A 24,209-nucleotide genomic window follows, 5' to 3' on the forward strand; every position below is an offset into this window, starting at 1 on the left:
TGCAGTTTACTGTATACTGTTTTTTTAAAAATTGGTCTGAGGACGTCGTTTTTATTTCCGCCCTGGAGTCGTTGCGCGCTTGCGATCGCACAAAATGCCTCTTTACCACTACTCGCTCTTTTGAGTATTTTGCAAAGCTGTCTCTTCATCCACGGAGGAAAAGGTTGGGGGAAACCTGTCGTTTGTTGAATGTTAGTTAAGGTCAGGTGTCGCAGACACTGGCGTTAGTTTAGGCCTTCAAGCTCCCCTTGTCTGCACTTTATTTAAGGTCTATCTTACAGATCTTACTCTTCTGATGTGAAATACCGGGGATGAGTATCTTCCCCTTGAAGGAGTCTCTTTTAGAAGGGGTCACTTGTTGCTCTTTACACATGGATGGGTGTCTTTTTCCACAAGTTTTTCTTCTATCAGCTATGAAGCAGAAATTTGCTAAACCATACATTTATCAGTGTTAAGAAGGGGTGACCTGTTTGTTCTCTGACAATTAAAGACGTGAAACTTTTTCTTTTTTTTTTCAGCTTAGTTTGTATTTAGGTTTGATTTTATTCAATTGTTACTCTCCTTTTTTTCCACTGTTTGAATCATGTTTTCTTAAGCGTACAGTGGGGGTTTACACCATGCGAAGCTAGACCATGTGCCAATTGGAGATTTGTTGTCTAGTTTATAAAGAGATTTAGTCATATCTGTGATTTCCAAATGATTTCTGTGGGATGATATCTGCTGAAGCTATTTCTAACTTACCCATACAAATGATTGATTTGGAGAATTTGATTAAACCAGCTCAGACACCAGAAAAGGTCATGAATTGATTACTTGTTTTACCTTCATGATTTTTTTTTTTTCTGTCTCGACAGGTCAGAAACTGTTCCTTTATACTTGCACATTAAAGAGGGTGACTTTCAACTATTCCCTTCTTTTCCCTCAGAATGTATACTGCTTTATAAATGGTACTATAACCTTATGTGATCTATCAGTACAGTTTGGTACAAATAAAATGTACATGATTATGAAGGATAGAGGAATTTAATATAACTTTAAATAACTTTTTTTTTGTTCTTCCTGAAGTGGCTTAAGACCCAATCTACTATTTATATTTAAGGCATCCAACAACACATTTTTCCATTAAAAATGATCAGTTAAAGTCCCCCTGTAGTCAATTTTATCCCTTAAAACTCATCCCTTAAATGTTTGTTTTTCCCCCTGTGAAAATAACTTTGTCATGCCTTAAAACAGCTTGAATGTAACTCTACACCCTTGCCTCATTTAGTACACGCAGGTCAATATATCTGATCCACTTGCTCAATGGCAAGTGGAAATGCTGGTTTAATTCAGCCATATTAAGATAGGATTCAGAGGAAACTGACTCAGAGGAGGAAGAGCAATTGTGTTGACTTATTAATTTTTTCACTTGGTTTGTCTTAAAACATATTAAAAACACCACATAGGCATGCGTATAAACATTTAAAAACTTTTTATTTTCACCACAGGGGGTCTTTAAAAGTTGCTTTTCTTTTCTGTGACCACTTCTCACAGTCAAGGAAAACCTCCACATAAAGGAATTTTTAAATATTTTTCCAGGCCATTATATAATATAAATATAAAATATTTAATCAGCTAGTTATAGCTAATTTAAGGTCAAATTAGCAATGGGTTTGAATTTTATGGTTTTAAAAGATTATTTTATACATATTTAATTTTATAGAATGAGTTTTTTTTTAAATATTTTTTTTCTCAGTAATCACAAAAGCAATGAAATTCATTACTCAGAACTTGAAAAAACCATGATACTAACAGCTTTAATATCTTAGTCACCATGAAATGGAATATTGCAGTATTTATTATAAATTACTTACCAGTTTGCCTAATTTTTTTAATGCATGTGCCTTCGTAATCATTAAAATAACTCACTCCCTCATGCAGCGACATCTCTTCTCTTCTCTGATGACATGTTTACTGGCGTGAGGGCGGGACAACCTGTCACTCAAATAAGATCCACCAAATAACAAACCACAACCATCCAATCAATTCCCCATGGACAAAAGCAAGTCCCGCCCCAGCGGCCCCACATTCTTACTTGTTCAGAACTCGTTTCACTCTGATGTGTCAATAACTCCACTTCCATTTCATGCCAACATGCCAAAAAGTGCTTTCATTTAAATATGCCGTTTGTGTAGGCTTCCTTGTAGTTTTCAGACTACTTTCCTTAGTTTTCAAACCATGTTTTTTTACAAAAAAAGCAGATGCAGAAACAGCACTGATAATGTGGCTTTAGTTTGAACAGTGTCGACCTCAGGTAATGACGAAATACCAAAATGTCAAGTAGCCAACATAAGACTTAATCGCTCTTGCGTTATTTAGGTGTCAGACTCACGTCTATTTTTGAAGTCCACACACTGTAAACAGCAGAGGAGGTGTCTTGTTTCTATGTTACCTTAAACACACCCTTTGCTTGCTTGATGCAGTGTGACATGAAGACTCTTCAGTGAGGGCCCTTAACAAGTCCAAAGTTTATGCAAAAATTATGAAAGCTTGCGTGCTGATGGTGTTCGCTGAAGATGTGCAAGAGAAGATAGCCTGGATCTACAAAGACAGTCTCATATGATGGATTTGACCAGCGCCACCATGTGGTCAACACCACAGGCAACATCCTTCACGTGGCCTGGCACCGTCACCTAAAACATATGACAAACATTAGGATAAAGAACAGCTACTGGGTATAGTGTTGTCAATTTAACATTCATTTATAACAAAGTAGGATATATATTTGTGTCTATTTAATGTTTACACCTGCCACAATAATGCAGCATGTTGTGATAATTTGGGGGCTTTTCTCAGAAAATATTTATGTGTCGTTAGCTGTGATTCATTTGGATAATTAATCAGCGTGTCACTTAATTAATTTGGTCGAAAAAATTATTGGAAGCCCTAGTTTGCAAAACTAAATCCACACTTTTCTATGTTAAAAGAAAAAAATGCTGCATTGTTGGCTTCTTACCCTCCATGGAAAATACTGGTCATCACGTTTCCCAATGCCGAGACATCCTCTCACATTCTTACCCCAAACAAACAGCTCGCCTCGATCTGAAAACAATATTCATGTAGCAAATAACTCAGCCCTCTATTTACATGGATGCTGGCCAGGAAACATGCTGGATTTAATACACACATGGTTATGCAAGCACTATTAGCAGGTGTTTTCAAGAGAATGTGTGTTAGTATCCTGAATGAGAGCATATTTAAAATGTCTAAAACCTCATAATTACACAATACTTGACATCTTGAGTGAATTTACGTGCAAAGATAATGTTCAGCTTAAAGTTTTTACCTGTGACTGCTGCAAAGTGATTGAGTCCACAGCGGATGGACGAGACCTTCACACTGGGGTTGAACTCTGACCTCCCAAAAAATGTGGCTGGCACTCTTTCTGGGACAGCTGACTCTGAAAGTTTTGGGCCTTTTCCCAGAATTCCAAACCCCCAAACAAACACCTCTCCTTGCTCTACAGAGATTAAATGATTTCATTCATTACAGAAGCCAAAATTACAAAGCAACATCAATTTGTACTTTTCCACAATAGTTGAATGGCAGGTACAATTCAACAATTATGCATCCAGACATTAAAACCCATTGAGCATTCTGAATTATGAAAGTGATTAACCATGTAACCACCATGTCTTTAAAATATGCAAATAAAATATTCAGGTAGTTTATATATAGGGTTTTTGAGGTAGAATCACAAAAATAGATATTTCAAAGTATTGCAATATTTTACCTCATGATACTGTATTTTTTTTAATATGTCTTACATAAATACTTTTGGGGGGAAATTTAGAGCTGGGATTCCCAAACTTTTCAGACATTCGAAAATATTAAGAATTGTTTTTAGAATATTGGTTACAAAATATTAGAATAATCCAGAATATTGATCAAAAAAATTCTGTAGATATTTAGAATATTGATAAATATACACAATCCCAATTGGGCAAACCCTATGTCTATGACAAGGCAAAACCTGGCATGGTGTCACTACAGTGTCATAAACCTCATATTAATATATGATATTGTATTACCAGGTCCCTGCTGGTATATATCCACTGAAAACCTCCACCTCCCCCAGCTCCACCTGCCTAGATCTGTACGTGGTTCTTAATGTATTTGGTCTTAGTGGACTAAATCTGCTATGCTGTTGCTGCAGAGCAAATGTGGTCTTCTATCTGTCAACTAAAATGTAATGGGTTTAGTTCATTTGAAATGCATTCATATACTCCCGGAGAAAACATCTATTAACCTATTAATATGAATGATTTTAACGTTTGAACATGCAATAGAGACACAGATTTAACTGCTGTGACATTAAAAAAAATCTTAAAATTAAATAAAACCACTTCTCCTAAAGTAGAACACGTTTTTTTAATGAATGTGCATTCTTTATAACAACTTGCATACATCATTCTTTCAAGCAGACACATTTATTTGTATAAATTAAATATAATTAATCTTTATTAAAGCTATTAAAGAGCAGTGATGCTTTTCTCTTTTTCTTTTGTTGATTGATTAATATTAAGTGCACTAGGCATTAGGTTTATTACACACTGTCACTTTAAGACCAAATGTGCGGATCCAATTGTGCCAAATGCACATCCGATATTTTTAAAGACAAAACCGACTGTGTTTACGTGAATACTCTCCAAAATGGACATTTAGACATTGTTGTGTGTATTTGTCCATTCAGAAAAGAAAAGTAAGAGAAGCTCAATTCAGCGTGGCTGCACGCTTCAGGTGTGTGTGAGCGCACAGAAAACCGTACCGAATAGAGCGCTCTTTTTGTCGTCACTCTTATTCACTCTTTCTCCCAGACGTTTACATTTTTGAAGTACATTTTGAAAAGTACATTTTGTTTTATTAGACATGCAGCAAGCGCATGCCAACTCATGTCATGTCCCTCAGGGTAGAGCAGCACGTAACAGTACAGATGTGCACATCTACCACAGATCTTGGATCTCTTCCCAAATCGAACATTTTCGTCTAGTTTTTATTCGTTGATGAAAATGTCAATAGATTTTCGTCTTAGTTTTTGTCATTCAAAACTGGTTTTTATTTAGTTCTCATCTCGTTTTCGTCTGTGAAAAAAATGTCGTCAACGAAATGAACACTGGAACATACATATAAATCCTGTAGCAGATCTAGGCAGGTGGAGCTGGGGGAGGTGGAGGGTTTCAGAGGAACTCTTGAACACTGGACCAGACTGTATAAATGTTAAGCAAGCAATCTCATTGGCTGCAGAATCAGAAGAGGCTTGTGCTTATAGTGAGACAGCTTGCAGATCTAGAGTTCCTTGACTGAACTAGATATAAATGTAATGTAAATGTACAAATTATGGTACTAAATAATTGCCATATTTATGTACTATTTATATTGTACTTCAGAGTACATGGTACAATGGTGGTACTTCTTTTTTTTTTTTTTTTTGCAAGTGTAATGAATTGCTTGTTCCAGGAAACTCTAGGATGTTTTGCCTCAATAAGACTGTAATCTTACCGTTCAGTACAGCCACCTGTGTTCCTCCACATGCCGCCTGTCTGACTCGACCCACACCCCTCAGGGGCAGCAGCCGCGGCGAGCTAATCTGGAAATCAGGCTTAACAAATGAGCTGCACAGCCTGGTATTGTTGTTTTTACACATACTTTTATGTACATATCAGGATCATTCAATAACAGTGAATGGTCACTTTATCATTTCTGGTATTGTTTGCCAGTTGTGTGTGTGTGTGTTGACCTCTTTACCTGTGTGGCCTCAGTGACAGAGGCCAGCTGCAGGTACTCAGAGTTTCCCCAACCAAAAACCTGCCCATCTGTGGACACGGCCAAACTACAGTCTCCATATGTGGCCACCTGTTGAACTTTGACCCCAGAGAGATCTCCTCCGACGGGCACTGGACAGGAGGCCTTGTTGTGATGGCCCAGACCTTAAATTACATTCCAGAGACATTAATTGTGAGGGAAGGCTCACATGTTCTTAGCTATTATGAGTCACCTAGTGTTGTCTGGATAAAGAAATTTTGAAAACGCCCTTTTAGGCAGGTTTAATAATGGAGTGCAACAAAAAGAGGGACTGAAATAAAAGAGACGGTCAGAGATAATGACAGACGGAGGGTGAAACAAACCTGTTTGTCCATCTGCCCCCCACCCACAGGCATACACTGTTTCTGTTTCTGTTAGAAACAAACTGTGATCCTGCCCACAAGCCACCTACAGGACGAGAGGAGCAGGACAGTTGGAGTGAATCTCACACAGACAGGTCCAGGTCATATCTCAACCCAGATTCAAAGAAAAAAAAATAATAGATCATATTTTGCTTAAATTCAAGTTATAATGGTGAATTTCCAACAAAGGAAGAAAAAGTGAGAGAAACTTGGGTACATTAAGTAGATTAACCATTTGATACTGTTTGCGTGTTGGTCAAAAATGGCTGACCATTTTTTTTTATTTCAATTAAATGCTTGTACTATATATCAGTTTGGTTAAAAAAAATGTTTTTTAGGGGGGGTTCTGGTACAAAATTATATTTATGCAGTAGTTATAATCCATTTATTCACTTTTCGAGCTTGGAACTGAAAATTAAATTTCCAATTTAAATCTTTTTAAGTTGTAAAATAAATACATTTACAATGATTTAGCGCACAGACTAAAGTTTGGTCTCTTTTTAAAGTAGACACTTGAAGTTGAAAGTGAATATTTTTTTTTTTTTAAGTGACCTTGAAAAAAGTTATACAATTTTACATTTATTGTTATGAAAAATTGACAAAAATAGCATTTACAATTTTTATATGAAATATAAATTTTCCAAAACATATTTTACTCTAAAGCTGGGAGACAATCAAAGCCATAAATCGAAACAAGCTGTGTTCCAAATTTGAAGTTGATATCTCAAAGAATGAGCTTTCATTAAGAATTTGTTTGTGCGCATTACCAAACATTTCTAATAGATGAAATTCGTCTCCCATTCATTTCTAATGCGGTCATTTTTGACTGCGAACAATACAAGATTTTTTTTTTCAGGACCATTTAGCCTTTTTGAATCATGTCCATGATTTTTTGTGTGTGTGTGTGTGTTCACACAGCAAGTACCAAGTTGCGTACCATTATGATGGTAAAACGTACAAATTTTCAGTCAAAAATGAATCACCAGATGGTTAATAGGATCTATTATTAATACTAAAAATGTTTTGTCTTGTAAACAATATATTATGCATCACATGATTTCAATGTTGATATCGTTGTATTTACCATCACATATGAATAACCAAAATATCATGCTAATAAAGTAAAGTGTCATCACATACCTGGGTGACTCGACTGTCAAAACCCTCAATCTTGTGAACAAGATGACTGCCACTGCAGGGAATATAGGAAAAGGACAGCCATTAGACAGAAATCCTATTCTTAAACAAGTTTTCAGGAAGAAAAAAAAGCAGCTTAACCCATATGCTCAGGAATATGTGGAGTATGTATATGTATACTAGAACATAACGTTCTCTGCTTGGATGAAAATGGTTTGTGTTTGAATTGATAATATTGCCTCTGATGTTCCTGCTGAACATTATTATAAATTAATTATAAACCCAATTCCCCATTATACTGAATAATCATTTCACTCTAAGCAAATCACAAAATATAGCATATCAAAGTTATGCACAGTGGATAATTCAAGGCTACTGGGATCCAGGGAAAGCAATTGTTCATAATGTGAAGTAGTTTCCTTTAGTGCAGAATATTGGACATATGTTGCTGAAGGACAAACCTGTACACTTCATCCTCCACAATCTTCCTCCCACACTGCCCATAAGCATTATTACCCATGCTGAAAACTAATGAGAGAGAGAGAACGAGAGACATGAAGTACTCATCACACATTAGCACAATGATTACATTTAATTTGAAATAGAAATGATTGCAGTTTAAGGCAACTAAATGCTTGGACAGGAATATTTAACCTAATTCATCTACTGTATATGGAATCTGAACACCTGTAACTACATCTTTACTACTTGAGTGAAGACCCAAAGACACTAAAAAAAAAGTGCTCTATAAATGATAATAAATCGTCACACTAAGGGCCAGATTTACTAACAACTTGCATCAGCGCAAGCACTCTTTTGATGTTAAAAAAACTACTGTCAGGATTTACTACAGACACGCAGTGAAAAATGAGCGCTGAAAAGGGGTGGACAGGGTTATTTTTGCAGCTGACATTTTATGAGAGGAGAGAATTATATAGAATAAGACGTGCATAAACTATGATGGAAACATATTTACCGATAAATTCCTCAACATGCACTCCTTGGCAAAAGAAAATGGGCCGAGCCAAAAATGGTGCTTTTGTAATGGTCTTTGACATTTTAATCGCAAATCACTGGTCAGGAAATTAGCAAGAATTGCACAAATACTGCAGATAAAGTAACTTAGCATGAAATAGCAAAGCCTTCTCCCACAGTAAGAAGAGTCGGTGTTGTTCCACTCAATGTTAATGGCTTCAAACTGTCCATGAGTAGTTGAAAAATGTCTCCCAGTTCATTTGAGTTTAATGTGAGACCAAATATTCACAATAGGGTTCAAATCTGGACTCTGACCATGAGCCTGATGGACTTGTTCTCAAGCCACTTCTTGGTTGTCCCGCTGAAAAATAACACCTGATCATTCCTCTTTAGATAACAACTTTTCATTTGTGGGAAGCAAGCCATTCTGCAATATTCCAAAGCATTAAATGACTTTTCACAGTGAAGCAGCTCACCAATAAAGGCTCCCCACAATGACACTCTTCCTCCACGCTTCACTGTGCTAGAGATGCATTCATTATTATATTTCTCAGCAGATGTTTGAAGACACTACTCTGGAGCATCACCATGCAACTTGTGCTTCATTGTGATTTATAACTTCACACACAACTCCCCATATTCAGCCAAAAACTTCATTCTGTCTTTGATGTTTTTCTGCGAAAGCCAAGGCTTTTTAACTGGTGCATTTGCTTAAATGTAGCAAATTTCCTGACCAATAATTTGTGGTTAAGACTATTTAAAGCTTTAAGTTCTAAACACCAGACATCCGAACACAAGACAACATGACAGCATTTATTGTGTTTCGTCTGCCTGATCTGAGGCGCAACACATTCATGATGTACAATAAAAGAGCCACAGTTGCTTCCCCGATTGCAGAAACTTTCATTTTTATAACAGATATTATACACTAATTTCCCTGGAAGTGACGCCTTTGTTCTCTTGAACTAAACGGAAACATGGCTAACGTTTGCTCACCTCCCTCAGAGTCTGTGAGCACCAGAGAATGAGCACGTCCACATGAGACCTGCAGCACTCGTGTCTCCTGAGGGTTCAGCAGCGGGAGAGACACGGGAGACGGTTCCAGGACATACTCATAACTTTTATCTACAAACACAAGACAAAGCACTTGATTTAGGAAGGATAAAGTGCTTAAGGAAAAGGTTGTTTCTTGAACGCTGTAATGGTCCCAGTAGATTGGGTGAAGGTTGGAAACTCATTCCATTAAAGAAGAGCAGAATGGATCAACAACATCAGCCAGAACATGAATCTTCCCAGGAAGTGCTGATGAACTCTTTCATTACCCTCAAACGTCAGAGCAGAACTCAAATAACACTTTTTAACGTAACAAACCTACTTCCCTAATAAAAAAAATAAAAAAAGTACAGTGGCCAGTACCCAGTGATATAGAGTGCATTCTGATCCTTCTGGTATAACTGGAACTTGCTTGTATGGGTAGTTTTTACCAAGAGCATATGAGTTACTAACAGGAATGCAATGGGATTGTGGGGTTTCTTACTTCGGTCATGTTGAGTACGTTGAAAGCCCAGCTGGGAATCTTTGTTAAGGCCCATGCCCCACAGTTTGGTCAGATCTCTGGTATTACAGGCCAGTAAGGTGAAGCCGTATCCACAGGCTGCTGAGGAAATCTACCAAAAAAACACACACAACATACACTACCATTTAAAAGAGTTTTTTTTTTTTAAATAAATTAATACTTTTATTCAGCAAGGATGCATTAAATGGATCAAAAGTGACAGTAAAGAGATTTATAATGTTACAAAAGATTTCTATTTCAAATAGATGCTGCTCTTTTAAACTTTCTATTCATCAAAGAATCTTGAAAAAGAAACAAATTATTAAAGTCCCCCTGTGGGGAAAATCAAGTTTTTAATGTTGTTTATATGTCTATGTGGTGTTTTTAATATGCTTTAAGAGAAACCATGAGCAAATTCATAAGTCAACACCATTGCTGAGTATTTTTTCTTTAAGACTGCAGTGAACCAAAGACAGTCTCAAAAACGCGGTTTGAAATCGTTTCTGACGTCACAAACTACGTCGTAACCAATCACGTCAACGAGTGAGAGGTGTGAGTGAGTGGAGGCGGGGCTAGTTTGCATATTCATAGAACCATGTAAACTAAATGAGGCAAGGGTGTACAGTTACATTCAGGTTATTTTAAGGCATGAAGGAGAAAAACATTTTTAAATATGTAATTTTGGTGATCAAAGATGAGTTTCAATTATTGACTAGAAGGGGACTTTAAGAAAAATAAGTAATAATATTTCACAATAATACTTTTTTTTATCAGATAAATGCATCTTTGGTGAGTATTGACTTATTTCAAAGCATCATAAATATTTAATAAAAGGTTGTTGTTTTTTTAGTAAAGATCTTAAGATTACACAGTCTGATATTGATTGAAATACTGTATGGAATAATTTGACGTTAGTTTCCAGAAATCCAAATCATCAAAATATTCATTTTAACTTTGTTCATCGATTATATTGTACCTCGGAAACTTTTTCAGGTTAAGAGGTCTTCTTTACCAAACTGTCAATGGTGCTCTCAACAGCCAGTTGTGGTTTGGTCTTGTGAATGGGGTTTATAACTTTTGGGAAGCTATTTCATAGGCTTTGTCTGGGTTATTAAATAGAAATTTCTTAAGTTGTGTTATTGAATGATAGCTCAACCTTGCATTTTACTGTTAAAGACAAACGAATACGGCTTGCAGGACTTACAGCAGCAAAGAACATGATCTCTCAGCGATGGTCTTATCTTTAAAACAGTGGTATATGGAGTTCTGGGACATTGCATATATGGAACTATCAGTGGCTCAATGTAATGGTGCAAAAGAAGAAAATGTCAATATGTGGCCGTACTTGATGGAATTAAGCTGTATCTTTGAGGGTTAAGTATTATTATAATAATATTATTATTATTTTTATTTATTTAAAATAGTGTTTGGAATACATATGTTGTATGTCAGGGTTAATTCTGGATGGGGAAGATTTATGTTTATGGCTGTTGTCTATGTATATGGCTTTGAATTTGCAATCAATGAAAATGTAATAAATAAATAAAAATTAACATTAGTGTAAAAAATAGAAAACCCATTCCAAATATTTTTGGCAATTTTTGTTAAAGCTAGGGTAGGACATAATAACCTTCTGTTCAGTATCCAGACGGTACGGTGTGAGCTGGTACTTCCTGGGCTTTTTCCTGCCACTGTCCGGCACTACAAAGCTTGGGATCCCTAAAGCTCCCGTGTAGCTGAAGCCCCACACGAACACCTTCTCTTGGGGCTTCCTGTGCTGACCCACATACTGGAACACAGGGGTGTCATCTTGCTGCTCCCGCTTCCTCAGGGAGCCAATGGGTCGTGTAGCATACGCACGGAGACCCAGATGAAAACCATGACGGCCACAGGAGCGCATGTTGACTAAAGCCATTATGACAGTCACCTGCATAAAATACAAAATAAATTCTGATATACTTAATACCAATACTGAATATTAGGCAAATTAAGAGAATTTTCCAACACTAACTAAAGGCATGAATTTGTATTTTTTGGACATGTACCATGTCAATTCCATATTCTCTTAAGTACCTTGGAACTGCATATAAATACGGTAATCACATTACAAAATGTAATACTACCATGATTTTCTGGACATGGCACCATTGTATTCTTGGAGGTACCATGGTGTACGTGCCTTGTAAATACCATGGTGCATCATGAGTTTCACTACTACGATATATATCAACACTGTATTAGCATATCACACCAGAGTATTTTTGTACTCTATTTAATTTTGTTTGGAGGTGAACTCATTACAGTTACTCACCGCTCAAAGATCGGAAAATCCTCTATATAAGTTAATATATTTGTCAAGTTGTTTCAAATACTTCTTGTCACATAATATGATTCACACATGCGCATATCTGTACACAGCGAAATAAAAAATAAACGGTAATATAATGTGAATTAAGTCCACTCTCTGTGTTATGCTCCTCTGACATGTTTTCTATGGAGGCGGCCATGACAGTCACCGCGTGCATCGTGACGTATGACGTGTGACGCATGACGTACGTGATTACAAGCTAGTGGTGTAATGGTTGAAATAACCTGTAGGTGACGGACGTTTCTCGTGTTTCCATTGTCATGGCATTGTTTTACTAATTCCAAATTACATAACAAAAATTGTAGTTGGTAATGTAATCTAGATTATTCGTTTTAGGTAATTTATTCTGACTACTTGTTTGATTACTTTTAGATAACTTTTGACCTAACTCGTTTATCATTGATTTAAATAGGATGATCGTGTACCATATTGATAAAAAAAAAAAAATCAACATAGAAATATAAAGAGAAATATTGATTGAAAGAAAATATATTCCATTCTTTGTTTTCAACAACATTAAATATGTTTATATATGTATTAAATATTAGGCATACATACACATCAAGTAGCCTACGTCAGGGTTTCCCAGACTGGGGTTCATAATGGAACTGCAAGGGAGTTCGTGAGTTTAATGAAAAGCTATTAAGTAAATAAGTCATACAATTTTTAAATTAAAATAAATACTTTTAAAATAAAAACAATTAAAATAAAACATTCACTGAAAAAGTTTCAAAATATATATTTGTTTACCTGCATGTCACGTGACCATTAACCAACATCAGACCTGTGAACTTAATTTAATTATTATTTATTATTATTGACTTCATTTTATTATTGATCTAATTTATTCACTTAAAATCTAAGTGCTTACTTCAAGTAAATATATTAGGGCAAAGGTTCAGCTGGTTCAGCTGACAAAAAAGTTGGGGAATCCCAGCATTGCATGTAAATAAGGAAATAAGGAAATCAGGAGTTGCCATGTGGCAATGTTGAGAAAACACTTCTTAAAAGTGATTTGTGTAATGGCGTGATCAAATGCTGTGGGTCTCAGTTTTCAGTGATTTCAGGCACATATACTATAGTGGCTGGTCTGTTTGTGCAATACCACAAACTCGGAAGATCTTCTGAACGTATATAAGCAGGCTTTTATAGAAAGCAAAATGTAAAAGATAACAAAGAAGTAGAATCAATGATTTCTGTTCAATTTACTGCCATTGTGAGAATAACATGTAATGTAATCAATATGTAACTGTAGTCTGATTAGGAGTGTTTTTAAATGTAATATAAACTAATTACAAGTACTTCATTTTTGGTATCTGATTACGTAATCCAGATTACATGTGATCAGTTGATAACCAGCACTGAATCATCCAATCCTGTCATGACAGGTCTATGATATCACCATCTGACCATCTCACTCACAGCACAAGGGAATTTCTTTTTGACCATATCACCACGCATTCCATGTGCAAATTAATATTTATTTATTTATCACTTTTTATAAAAAACATAAAAAATAGGGTTATACACAGTAAGTCATTAAAACACACACACAAACATAGCTTATAACAGGTTCTCGGCTAGGTAGGAATGAACAGATTATTTGTATATACAAGTATCTGAATGCCTGTTAACATTATTAGCACATTTAACATGTGCTGTTGAATCATTTCAGTCGGCCTCATGTATGCTGACTCTCTTGCATGTGTTCTCAGTGCAGCGCTCCAAGATGAGCTGAGGACTGGGCCGAGGAGGAATGACTGGGATACTTTTATCCAGTTCTTCTGCTTGAGGAGAGCCTGATTTTGTAATGTTCTCTACATAAACACAAACATTATACAGCATTTAAAAAAAAACATCCTGTCAGGTTTGAGATTTTTGTCAACCAGAACTATATTCGGTGGGCAATGCATTAATGTTACAGCCACAAATCACAAACTAACAATGAATAATACTTCTGCAGCATCTATTAATTCTAATTCATGTTAATCTCAACATTTTACTAATACATTTTTAAGATCAACCGTTGTATCAGTTAACATGAGTTAATGTGATATGAGCTTGACGATTTTTATTCACTAACTAATGATGTAAAAAATATATTGGTAACTGATGTTAACAGATGCAAATGTATTGTAAAGTATTACCAAAATAACAAATGTATATGAAATATTAAAATAGATAATTAATGTAAATGCTGTGATCATTATACAAAAAAAAGACGTTATGTATTTGTAATGGTCCCGTTTAATATAACTATTTCAAGATCTATTTATTTATATATCATATATTGTACTAATATACTTTATTACTATTATATCATAATAAATCAATAATTTTTTAATTCACAATTTTATTTTTTATTTTATTCATTTTTATATTTCATTTTTAAATGCAATATATATATTAGTGCTGTCAAATCGATTAATTGTGATAAAACCTAACATAAAAGTTTGTGTTCATATAATATGTGTGTGTGTATATATATTCAATTTATATATATCCGTGTGTGTGTTTGTTTTTTTAAGTCTGTCTGCAATGTCCCACTATAAGGCACTAGACATATTTCTTTATGGAGAATACACACCTCTGTCTGTCTTCCTCTCCTGCAGTGGAGATCGTGTCACACTCCTGGAATGAGAGTTTAGTCTTCCTCGCTGCTGTAAGAACCGTCGGCTCTGTCTGCGATAGGAGTCCTGACTGAGACGCTGACGTCCAGTAGGATGGATGCTCTGGGCATTGCGTATGGTAGATCTGTTGGCCCAAATGAAAAAATTATTACATATTTTGATATTTTGTGAAGTATGATCAGCCAAAGTGTTCAGTTATTGTTATGTGGTGTTTTATTTTTGCTGTACCTTCTTGGTGGTGGTGTTGCTCTACTGACCACATCCTTCTCAGCATCCACCTCTTTCTTCTCTCCCGTCCTGCACAGGAACATGGATGGGAAGAAGCCTGTCTCGTCTCCTTTCCTGCATGAGACATTTTTTTCAGACATTTGGCAATGCGATTCAATTACTGTATGAATCATCAAATGACTGCAAGCATTTCGTTTGTTACGACACACCATGAAGTTAAAGTTAGCTGACTCATACCTGACCACCCACCACCCATCTAGAAGTTTATGGATGACCTCAATCATCTCTCCCGCCTGGAGACTCAGCTCATCCTCTTCGCCAGCTTTATAGCCTTTAACGGTTTTATAGAGCTCTCCTGTTGTGGGTAAATATCATCAGCATAATTCAAACAGCACAATTAATCACTCCCAAAATAGTGTTTTGGGACTCGTATCAGTGGCATTATGGCAATACACACTGACCTGCATAATTAGGCTCTGGTTCCTCGGATTCATCCGCTCCATCCAGTGGCTCTAAGTATGAAGCAGGAACCCAGCCTCTCCTGGACTCACACTGACAAAACCACCAGCCTGGAAACATCAGATCAGACCACACATTAGATCACCTTTACCCTTGTCTGTTATTCTATAATGTGGGAAAAGAATAAGAGTATTATGAACAGGTATGTGTGTGAATTGGATGGATGGATGGATGGATGGATGGATGGGTGGGTGGATGGATGGATGGATGGGTGGATGGATGGATGGATGGATGGTTGGATGGATGGATGGGTGGGTGGGTGGATGGATGGATGGATGGATGGATGGATGGATGGATGGATGGGTGGATTGATGGATGGATGGGTGGGTGGATGGAGGGATGGATGGATGGATGGATGGACGGACGGACAAACAGACAGACAGACAGACAGACAGATAGACAGACGATAGATAGATAGATAGATAGATAGATAGATAGATAGATAGATAGATAGATAGATAGATAGATAGATAGATAGATAGATAGATAGATAGATAGATAGATAGATAGATAGATAGATAGATAGATAGATAGATAGATAGATAGATAGATAGATTTTTGAAAAAAACCATTTTGGCTTTTCTCCACAATGTCCACCATGTCTCCCATCTTTAGGGTGAGCTCGTACTTTGAGCTCTTGCTGTAGTCTGCAATCACCCTGTAGCTCTCAAGCATAATAGGCCCTGTGATTTCTGAACAAAGAACAGCAGATATAAAACCTGTCGGGAAATGGCATAAGGTATTTTGCAATTAAATGACATCATCAGAAACAGGAAAGCTGATCTTACCTGATGTGGTGTTGCTCCGTGCTCTGTTTGTGGACATAATGAAGGTCTCGTTTCTTTTGAATCTATAGAAAGAAATATATTTCTGAAAATACTGCATTGTTAAAGTAAAAGTGTAAAAGTTGATCAACTTTTGCAGGTGAGATATTTTTTGGCCTTTTTAATTCATAGTACAAAGCAAATAGGATACAACACAGGAGAGACAGTCACAGCACAATCTCATGGCGATTCGCAACTATTGTACGTTTTGGCAAATTGGTGCATAATTCATACGAATTCGGACGATCTCGTTTGTACATTTTCGTGCGATCTGCTTACACCCCAGTGATTGGCATGTTTTTCTAACAATCATACATCTTTGTAAGATTCACATCGTATAAATTCATAAGAAATCGCCACCTTGTAAAATGTTTTGTGAGGGAACATGATCAGCAAACATCCTGAGCAATATTTGAGATGGTCCTCACTGCAGAACATGAAATCCACGGGGAGGAGTCGGATCCAGATCCAACTCCTCCCACCTTACATATACCTAAACCTACCCATCTCCGCCCCCTAATCCCTAAACCCACCCCTAATCCCTAAACCCACCCCTAATTCCTAAACCCGCCCCTAATCCCTAAACCCACCCCTAATCCCTAAACCCACCCCTAATCCCTAAACCCGCCCCTAATCCCTAAACCCACCCCTAATTCCTAAACCCACCCCTAATCCCTAAACCCACCCCTAATTCCTAAACCCACCCCTAATCCCTAAACCCACCCCTAATTCCTAAACCCGCCCCTAATCCCTAAACCCACCCCTAATTCCTAAACCCACCCCTAATCCCTAAACCCACCCCTAATCCCTAAACCCACCCCTAATCCCTAAACCCACCCCTAATCCCTAAACCCGCCCCTAATCCCTAAACCCACCCCTAATCCTACCCATCTCCACCCCTTGGATCTTGATCCGACGACTCCCCGTGGATCTTATGTACTGCATTGAGGTGCTACTGCAATATTTTAGCATTGCCCATATAACCACTTTGGCTTAAAGCATTAGAACATTAACCACATCTCTAAGTTTAAGCAGACAGTCTTACGGGTGTGGTGCTGGTGGAGTTTCATCTTCAAGCCGCATTTTGAAGAAGTCCCGAATAAGCTGACAGCGAGAGATCTTCTCTGGCAAGTTTAGAAGGGAACGGAAGTATTCAGCAAGAGTGACCTGCCTCGTCTCGGTCGTTTTCTGGTTGTCCAGCCATTTAGGAACTGAGAGAGATTTAAATACAGATCGTCAAGTCACCTACATTTATATAGATTATATTTACAATACAGATTGTTTCAAAGCAGCTTTACAGGATAATAATGCAACAAAGTTCGTTTCTTCTGTACAGCAGATCAAGAAGAAAATAGTGTCATAGTCCAGTTGAAGTAAGTTCAGTAATGGTTAATTTTTGTTGTAAAAAAGTTATTAATTTAGTTAGGTTATATAGCCGCTCTGGAGAAAACAGTGATGTCATCGTCCAGCTCAGTTCAGTTCTCAAATAATGGTGTCAATGCAGGTAGATCAATAATATTAGGTGTCCCCAACTAAGCAAGTCAAAAGCCAAAGGCAACAGTGGCAAGGAACCAAAACTCCATCAGGTGGGAAAACCTTGGGAGAAACCCGGCTCAGTCGGGGGCCAGTTCTCCTCTGGCCGTGTATGAACAGTGTATGATTATGATTCAGGGGTGTGGGTCAAATGTCAGACTGGATTGGAACATTCTGAATATTTATCCAGTTCCATCTTCAGATGTTTCACTTGTAATACAGGAAACTCTGTGGCATGGCCATGTTGCACAAACTCTTTTAAAACACGTTTTATGTTACAATATCTGTATCTTTCCTGCCACATTGGAAAGTCCAAAGAAAACAGCTTATCAGCATCAGTTACAATATCCCCTATGAAAAAAATATTGTTTGCAGAACTGAAACTCAAACTAAAAAAACCCAAAACAAGGCGGCAAATTCTTCTTTACATGCAAATAGAAAAGGTTTTAACATTACGTGTCAGGCACCTTTCATGAACTCTATACAGACTGAGATATGCCTGACGTGAAGCAGGTGTTTCCTCTTATGATAAGAACACTGAGACCTGAAACTTATTTCTGTATTTTCTGAAAAATGAAACTGTCACACCATGATGGCACATTTTTTGCTGGTCGGTAAGTCTGTAGCTGCTGTTGACCTGGTTAATCATTTGATGCAACATTTTTTTCTTCCTGAAAGACATTTAATGTAAAGAAAAGTGACCGTAAAGACATGTACCTGGTAATGTGGGAATGATTCTGTCCTTTGAGTCAATGTCTCCTGCTTCAATAGGGAACATTTCCTTTATTGCTTTCTGTAAAGGAAATATATTTTTTTATCTACTTGTTGCAGACTGATTACATGTTGCAGAAAATTGGTAAAACTTTACAATAAGGTTCCATTTGTTAATATTAGTTAGTTTACCATTTCCCATGGTATCCATCCATCCATTTACCATTTAACATGAACTAACAAGGAACAATGCTTTTATTAATCTTAGTTCATGTTAATTGCAACATTTCCTAATACATTATTAAAACCAAAATTTGTTTATTTAATGGTTTGGACCTAATAATGAAAGTTGTACTTTTTATTAATACCGTAACAAATGTATTGCTCGTTGTCAATGTTAGTTAATGCCCTAATGGGACCTTATTGTAAAGTGTTACCATACTATTATACAAATGTGACAAAGCGTGACTACAAATACAGGAAATGATTGCAGCAATGAAAATAAAATCAGTTAGGTAAAGGGAAATGTAACACTCTACCACCATACTTTCAATTGTAAAACTGAAAAAGAGACTTACATGAAATGTGTGGATTTCTGGATAGCGTCTGTACACCAGCTTTTCAGACTGATCACTCCATTTAACCAGGAGCATGTATACCTTTAGAAAAAAGATAGAAGAAAAAAACACTCTATGATAATTGTAATCATCAAAGCACTTGTTTATTTTTGTATAGCGTACAGTGTCACTGCACCACAATAATGTGTAAAATGTGAAATATCATATGAAATGCTGATTTTGGAGTAGTTTACTTACATAGTGCTGGCTGGGAAAGAATCTTTTCTCAAAGCCTAACAGTTCCACATGTCGCACATAAGATTCAGCCATCCTGCAGAACAGAGGTGTGACCGCGGGCGAGGGTTATGATCTGAGCTGTTATGATCTGATCACCCGTGGGGTTTATAGAGTTATATGGACTATGACCGTGGGAGGGGCGACCTGCACCAAACACTTCCTATTCCACAAACCCTGATGAGGAAATACAGAGAGGAAATTCCAGAAATAGTGTTGTGTTTAACATTTTACAGTAAGGGTATTTTTAATGTATGATAATTAACAGCATTTTGAATATGATGTACACTGCACACTTTTTGTATAATGCAAAATAGTATTTTGATTAATAAATGCAATGGAAAATAGTAAATCACATTTAATCATGAAAGTAAAGAAAAAAAGAAAAGATACTAACTCGACAAATAGTAAAGATCCCCACAACATTATTGGGTGACAAATGTACATCTAACAAATCATTTAGGTACTTTTAAATGCAGGAAAGGACAATTTTGCTGGTATATAGAAGGAAACCAAACAATTACAATATTGTTCAAGGATTGAGCTTTTTATGATTAAACAACTTTAATTCCTAATTAAATTACTGTATTGATCTTTCTTGACAGATGTTGGAGAATGGTATTACTATCAATCCAACTATAAGAGTAGACATATCTAACAGATGTGTTAGAGATAACTTGATTGTGTTAGAGTTATAATCAGAGTTAGTTACTTTTAAAAGTAATGCATAGCAAGCATTACTACCTTAAATATGTACTTATTGTGTTGCTTGGTTACTTTTTATGGAAAGTAATGCATTGCTACTTTTGTGCTAATTTTCTGCAGGGCTGTGTTTTCTTGTTTGTTTTTAAATAACCAAAAATAAATAAAAGTTCTAAGTCATTTTCACACCAAAGTAACATGATCCTTCGATGATCCAGCTTAGCTACTTCCAATTATGGGGACATGCGAGTCATTAAATCGGAAAACCAAGTAACTTGATAAATTATAATATTGTATTGTATTACAAAATTGTATAAATTACAAATTTTATAATGTTGATTTGAAAGTAGTGTTACTCAGTTACTTTTAAAAAGTAATCTGATTACGTAACTTGTGTTACTTGTAATGCATCACCCCAACACTGGTTAGAGAAATATAAATGTGTACATGAATGTACAGTCATTCATTATGTCATTGTTGGCTTACAGTTACTGATGGCATTCTTGATGAGCAGTTCTTCATGTTCACATAATGTGTCTTTTAGAGAGGTCCTTGTTTACTGAAAAAGAGAAGGAAGCGATTGTAAAAAAAAAACTAAATCTCTTTCAAGTGGTCATTGCCTTTTATGGCTTGTTCCTCTTTTTTAATGATCAGGTTTCTTAGTCAGATATTATTGAATAGTTGGAAAAAAGACATGACTCATATGTTGATGAAATACACTGCTTCCAAAGATATTTTTTATAAAAGCCTTATAATCATATTCACATTATTTTACCACAGTAACAGCATTTCTCAAGCTAGAGGATTTCACAGAGGATTTTGGAAGATTTATGATGAAACATGTAACCACAAACCTCCCCACATAGCATCCTTAAAAATGCAACATGCTTACAATGTCTTAAAATGTTTCTCTTCTCTGTTTTTTTAATATATAATAAGGGGTAGAAAAAGATACATGTTAATATAAAGTCAGTATTTTTAAGATACTGTTTTATGGTTTCGCCTGCAGTAACAATATAAACGCACTTTAACAACAGGTTTTCACTTTAATAATATCAGGTTTTTTGTAACACAGCATAAATGGATCTTTATTCATGAAATTATATTGCATTTATAATTTTGGAACGGGGTCCCTTATAAGGGGATCATCATATTTGGGGGTCATTGGAATAAAAAAATCAATAAAAAAACCTGCCTAAACTAATTTGTCACTGTAGTTATCTCTATAGTTTAATATTATAAAATAAACAAAGCCAGGACTATATTATAAGTCTAACTATTTTAATAGTTTGTAAATAATAATAATAATAAATATAGCAATTTTAAGCAGACATGTTCAGCTTTTGATGTGCCATACATGGCAAATTTATATAAAATAAACCTCCTTTAAATATCCCTGTGACATTTTTCAATGATGAGTTACCACATTAACAAAATTTAAAAATAAAGTAAAAAATTTGGCTCTGAGACATTATTGAAGTTACATCAATTGTGGAAGAAGTAAAGAAACTCGTCTGAATGACTTCCTCATGAACTTTCTTCACCCACACCACACAAGACTTACTCGAGTATGTAAACACACCCACATCTTTTCCTTTTTTTGACTGATGTCTGCTTTTTCACATGTGTGATATCACTCTGTGTGATATTTATAACATCACATTGTCAGTTTTAATAAGAAAAATGCTAAAATAAGATGGATTTTATGACAACTCCTCAATCTTCCTGCATTTACACAAGTCTCCTCTGATGTAATGTTGGCAGGTGAGCTTATGAAAACAGACTGTGAGATCATCAGTGTTTCAGTGTTTCCTGATACTGTCAACAGACACTGCTTGCATACACAGATACAATGTTGAGTTTTGATCCAAACCATCATTTGGTTCAGATTGACATTTCAATGTTTAATGTGTTGAAATTTTGATGAAAGCCAACAGCACACACGTGTGGATGTAGTACCCTCACCGCCTGATGAGGGGAGATATAATTAATAATGCACAGGACACAGAGCTGCTGCTTCAGTCATGGAAGTCTGTGTATTGTTTTTTTCGTCTATGTTTTTTTCAGCCATTCAAAATGGTTCAAACACAATTTTACACGTCAATAAATGACAAAACATCACTTCAAGAGAAGTCACAATATATAACAGAATTACCCCAGTGGGCAATTGATGTTGAAAAGACATCAAATTGACGTCAAAACCAATCCTTGACATTGATTTGATGTAAACTGAATGTCAAACATATTGACCTGCATATACATAAACCAATTTCAGTGTGGGTATTAACTTTCTCTTTTCATCTAATTACCACTGGAAGACATTGTCATTGACATTGACATTGTGTAACCACCACATGGAGACAGTGACATTGAACTAACAGTGATTTGTAGTTGATGAGCACAAGATCATCTGCAGAACACTAGTGGGTGTAATCAGTGGGGCGTTTTCAAACCACAATGGGCATTTTCAACCGCTTTACCCCATTTGCTGAGTCTAATCCACTGGGGGCTTGGTTTAGTGGTGGGCCTTCATGATTTTAGCAAGTCTGTTGAAAAATGGTTGAAAAACATTTATTGTAGTTTGAAATTGGCCACTGATTGGTAAACGCCCATTTTGGTTTTGCATGTGCACTTCTCAGTAGTATAATGCTTCCTCATTAGAGAGAAAACATGTGCATCCTATAGACCTCTTGTTTGTTGAAGCACCTGACATACATGACTTCTCTAGCACAGTTTCAAACAATGGTGCATCTACCTTATTTCTCTGTTCCTTTGTTTTGCGTGCTTACTTGTGTTTGATTTGTGTTGTTACTCACTAATTAGATACATTAAAAAGTTATTAAACCGTTTGAATACATTTTTCTACATTCTTAAAAAATGCATCTTGCTTTAGTAAAGTTTATTACGAATTTCCCGAATAAAGTTCTAACGTCATTTAACAGATTTCTTGAAGTGCAGGAGACATGAACATGAGCAAGAATGTTACACTGCAAACACAGCATGTCTTGCATCCGTCAGTGCTGGCATGCAGAGCACATTGCTCTTTTAGTAGGAGTGAAGGCAGATGAAGACGGACAAAAAAAAAAAGAGAGAGAGAAGCACCCTCCTGATAATGCTGACATTGATTATACACTGAGTTGTTGTCGACAGCATAATCACCTGACCTGGGACTTGATGATATCCTGTGCCTTATCACGTAATCCTCCATATTCCTGAATCTGTATTAAATTTGAGAAATGTAACTGATTTCCATTCAGTTTAGCTCATTTCCACTGAAAAACAATAGCAAAAAACATCTTGTGTTTATTAAGAAAGTGACTGACATGGCTATTTTGTGATATTTAAAGCTGCAGTGCGCAGTTTTTCCTCTTTGTCGCCATCTCTGTTCGAAATCTACAATTGCAGTCATTCGCGGAATTATCGACTTTACGTGGGTTATGCCTCGACACGGCACAGCGCGGATGAACAGAGTGCTGTCAGTCACCGCGCCGGTGTGGATACTGGCATTCGCAATCACAACATTAGAATTGTCACCCTAAAATGTCATCTGAACAAGTATGTAACATCCACTTTTGTTCTTCTGACCAACTAAGGGAAAAAAAACATTGCAGTAAATTGTGCAGGTTAAATCTAACGATCGCTTATCAGATCACGTCAAACCGTGCAAATTATACTTTGTTCTCAAATTGTTAATGTTCAACATCAGCATTGCGTGACTACATTTAAAGCCCTTCAGATATTTAGGCCTATCCTTGTTTTCGCATGGGTCCGGTTGCAGTCTCTTTTTCCAAACTCTCAGTCCGAAGTCTTTTGCATTTTACAGCGGGTGAATGTCCAGTTGTCACTGGTGATTGTCGTTTGAACCTTTCTGGATCCGCCATCAAATTAATAAGTTTAATTATATCAAGTGCTGTGAGAAAAGGCTATAAATCTCCACCTCCAACATCCTCACACACAATATAGCCTACTAGCC

General features: G+C 36.3%; 2 protein-coding genes across 3 annotated transcripts; both read right to left on the reverse strand.

The window, feature by feature from the left end:
- Window positions 1-2,133: 2,133 nt before the first annotated feature.
- rcc1l (RCC1 like) lies at window positions 2,134-12,391 on the reverse strand. Its single transcript, XM_056247294.1, has 12 exons — window positions 12,182-12,391; window positions 11,501-11,797; window positions 9,853-9,982; window positions 9,312-9,440; window positions 7,802-7,868; window positions 7,344-7,395; window positions 6,165-6,249; window positions 5,785-5,966; window positions 5,539-5,626; window positions 3,326-3,499; window positions 2,996-3,081; window positions 2,134-2,672 (listed from the first exon to the last, which is right to left on the reverse strand). Exons 2-12 carry the CDS (start codon window positions 11,783-11,785, stop codon window positions 2,595-2,597), a joined length of 1,356 nt encoding a protein of 451 aa, XP_056103269.1. The 5' UTR covers window positions 11,786-11,797; window positions 12,182-12,391; the 3' UTR covers window positions 2,134-2,594.
- A 1,494-nt stretch (window positions 12,392-13,885) lies between these two features.
- On the reverse strand, window positions 13,886-19,609 carry ncf1 (neutrophil cytosolic factor 1). Of its 2 annotated transcripts, none has more exons than XM_056247296.1 (11): window positions 19,499-19,609; window positions 19,262-19,342; window positions 18,690-18,765; window positions 17,485-17,650; window positions 16,404-16,465; window positions 16,185-16,307; window positions 15,558-15,665; window positions 15,334-15,451; window positions 15,097-15,210; window positions 14,826-14,992; window positions 13,886-14,055 (listed from the first exon to the last, which is right to left on the reverse strand). In XM_056247296.1, exons 1-11 carry the CDS (start codon window positions 19,568-19,570, stop codon window positions 13,910-13,912), a joined length of 1,233 nt encoding a protein of 410 aa, XP_056103271.1. In that variant the 5' UTR covers window positions 19,571-19,609; the 3' UTR covers window positions 13,886-13,909. The 2 variants fall into 2 exon arrangements, with proteins under 2 accessions (XP_056103271.1, XP_056103270.1); XM_056247295.1 differs by having other exon boundaries at window positions 16,185-16,334.
- Window positions 19,610-24,209: the final 4,600 nt, after the last annotated feature.

Source organism: Rhinichthys klamathensis, unplaced genomic scaffold (assembly GCF_029890125.1).
Source record: "Rhinichthys klamathensis goyatoka isolate OS25496 unplaced genomic scaffold, OSU_Roscu_1.1 h1tg000046l_1, whole genome shotgun sequence".
Classification (NCBI taxonomy): Eukaryota; Metazoa; Chordata; class Actinopteri; order Cypriniformes; family Leuciscidae; genus Rhinichthys; species Rhinichthys klamathensis.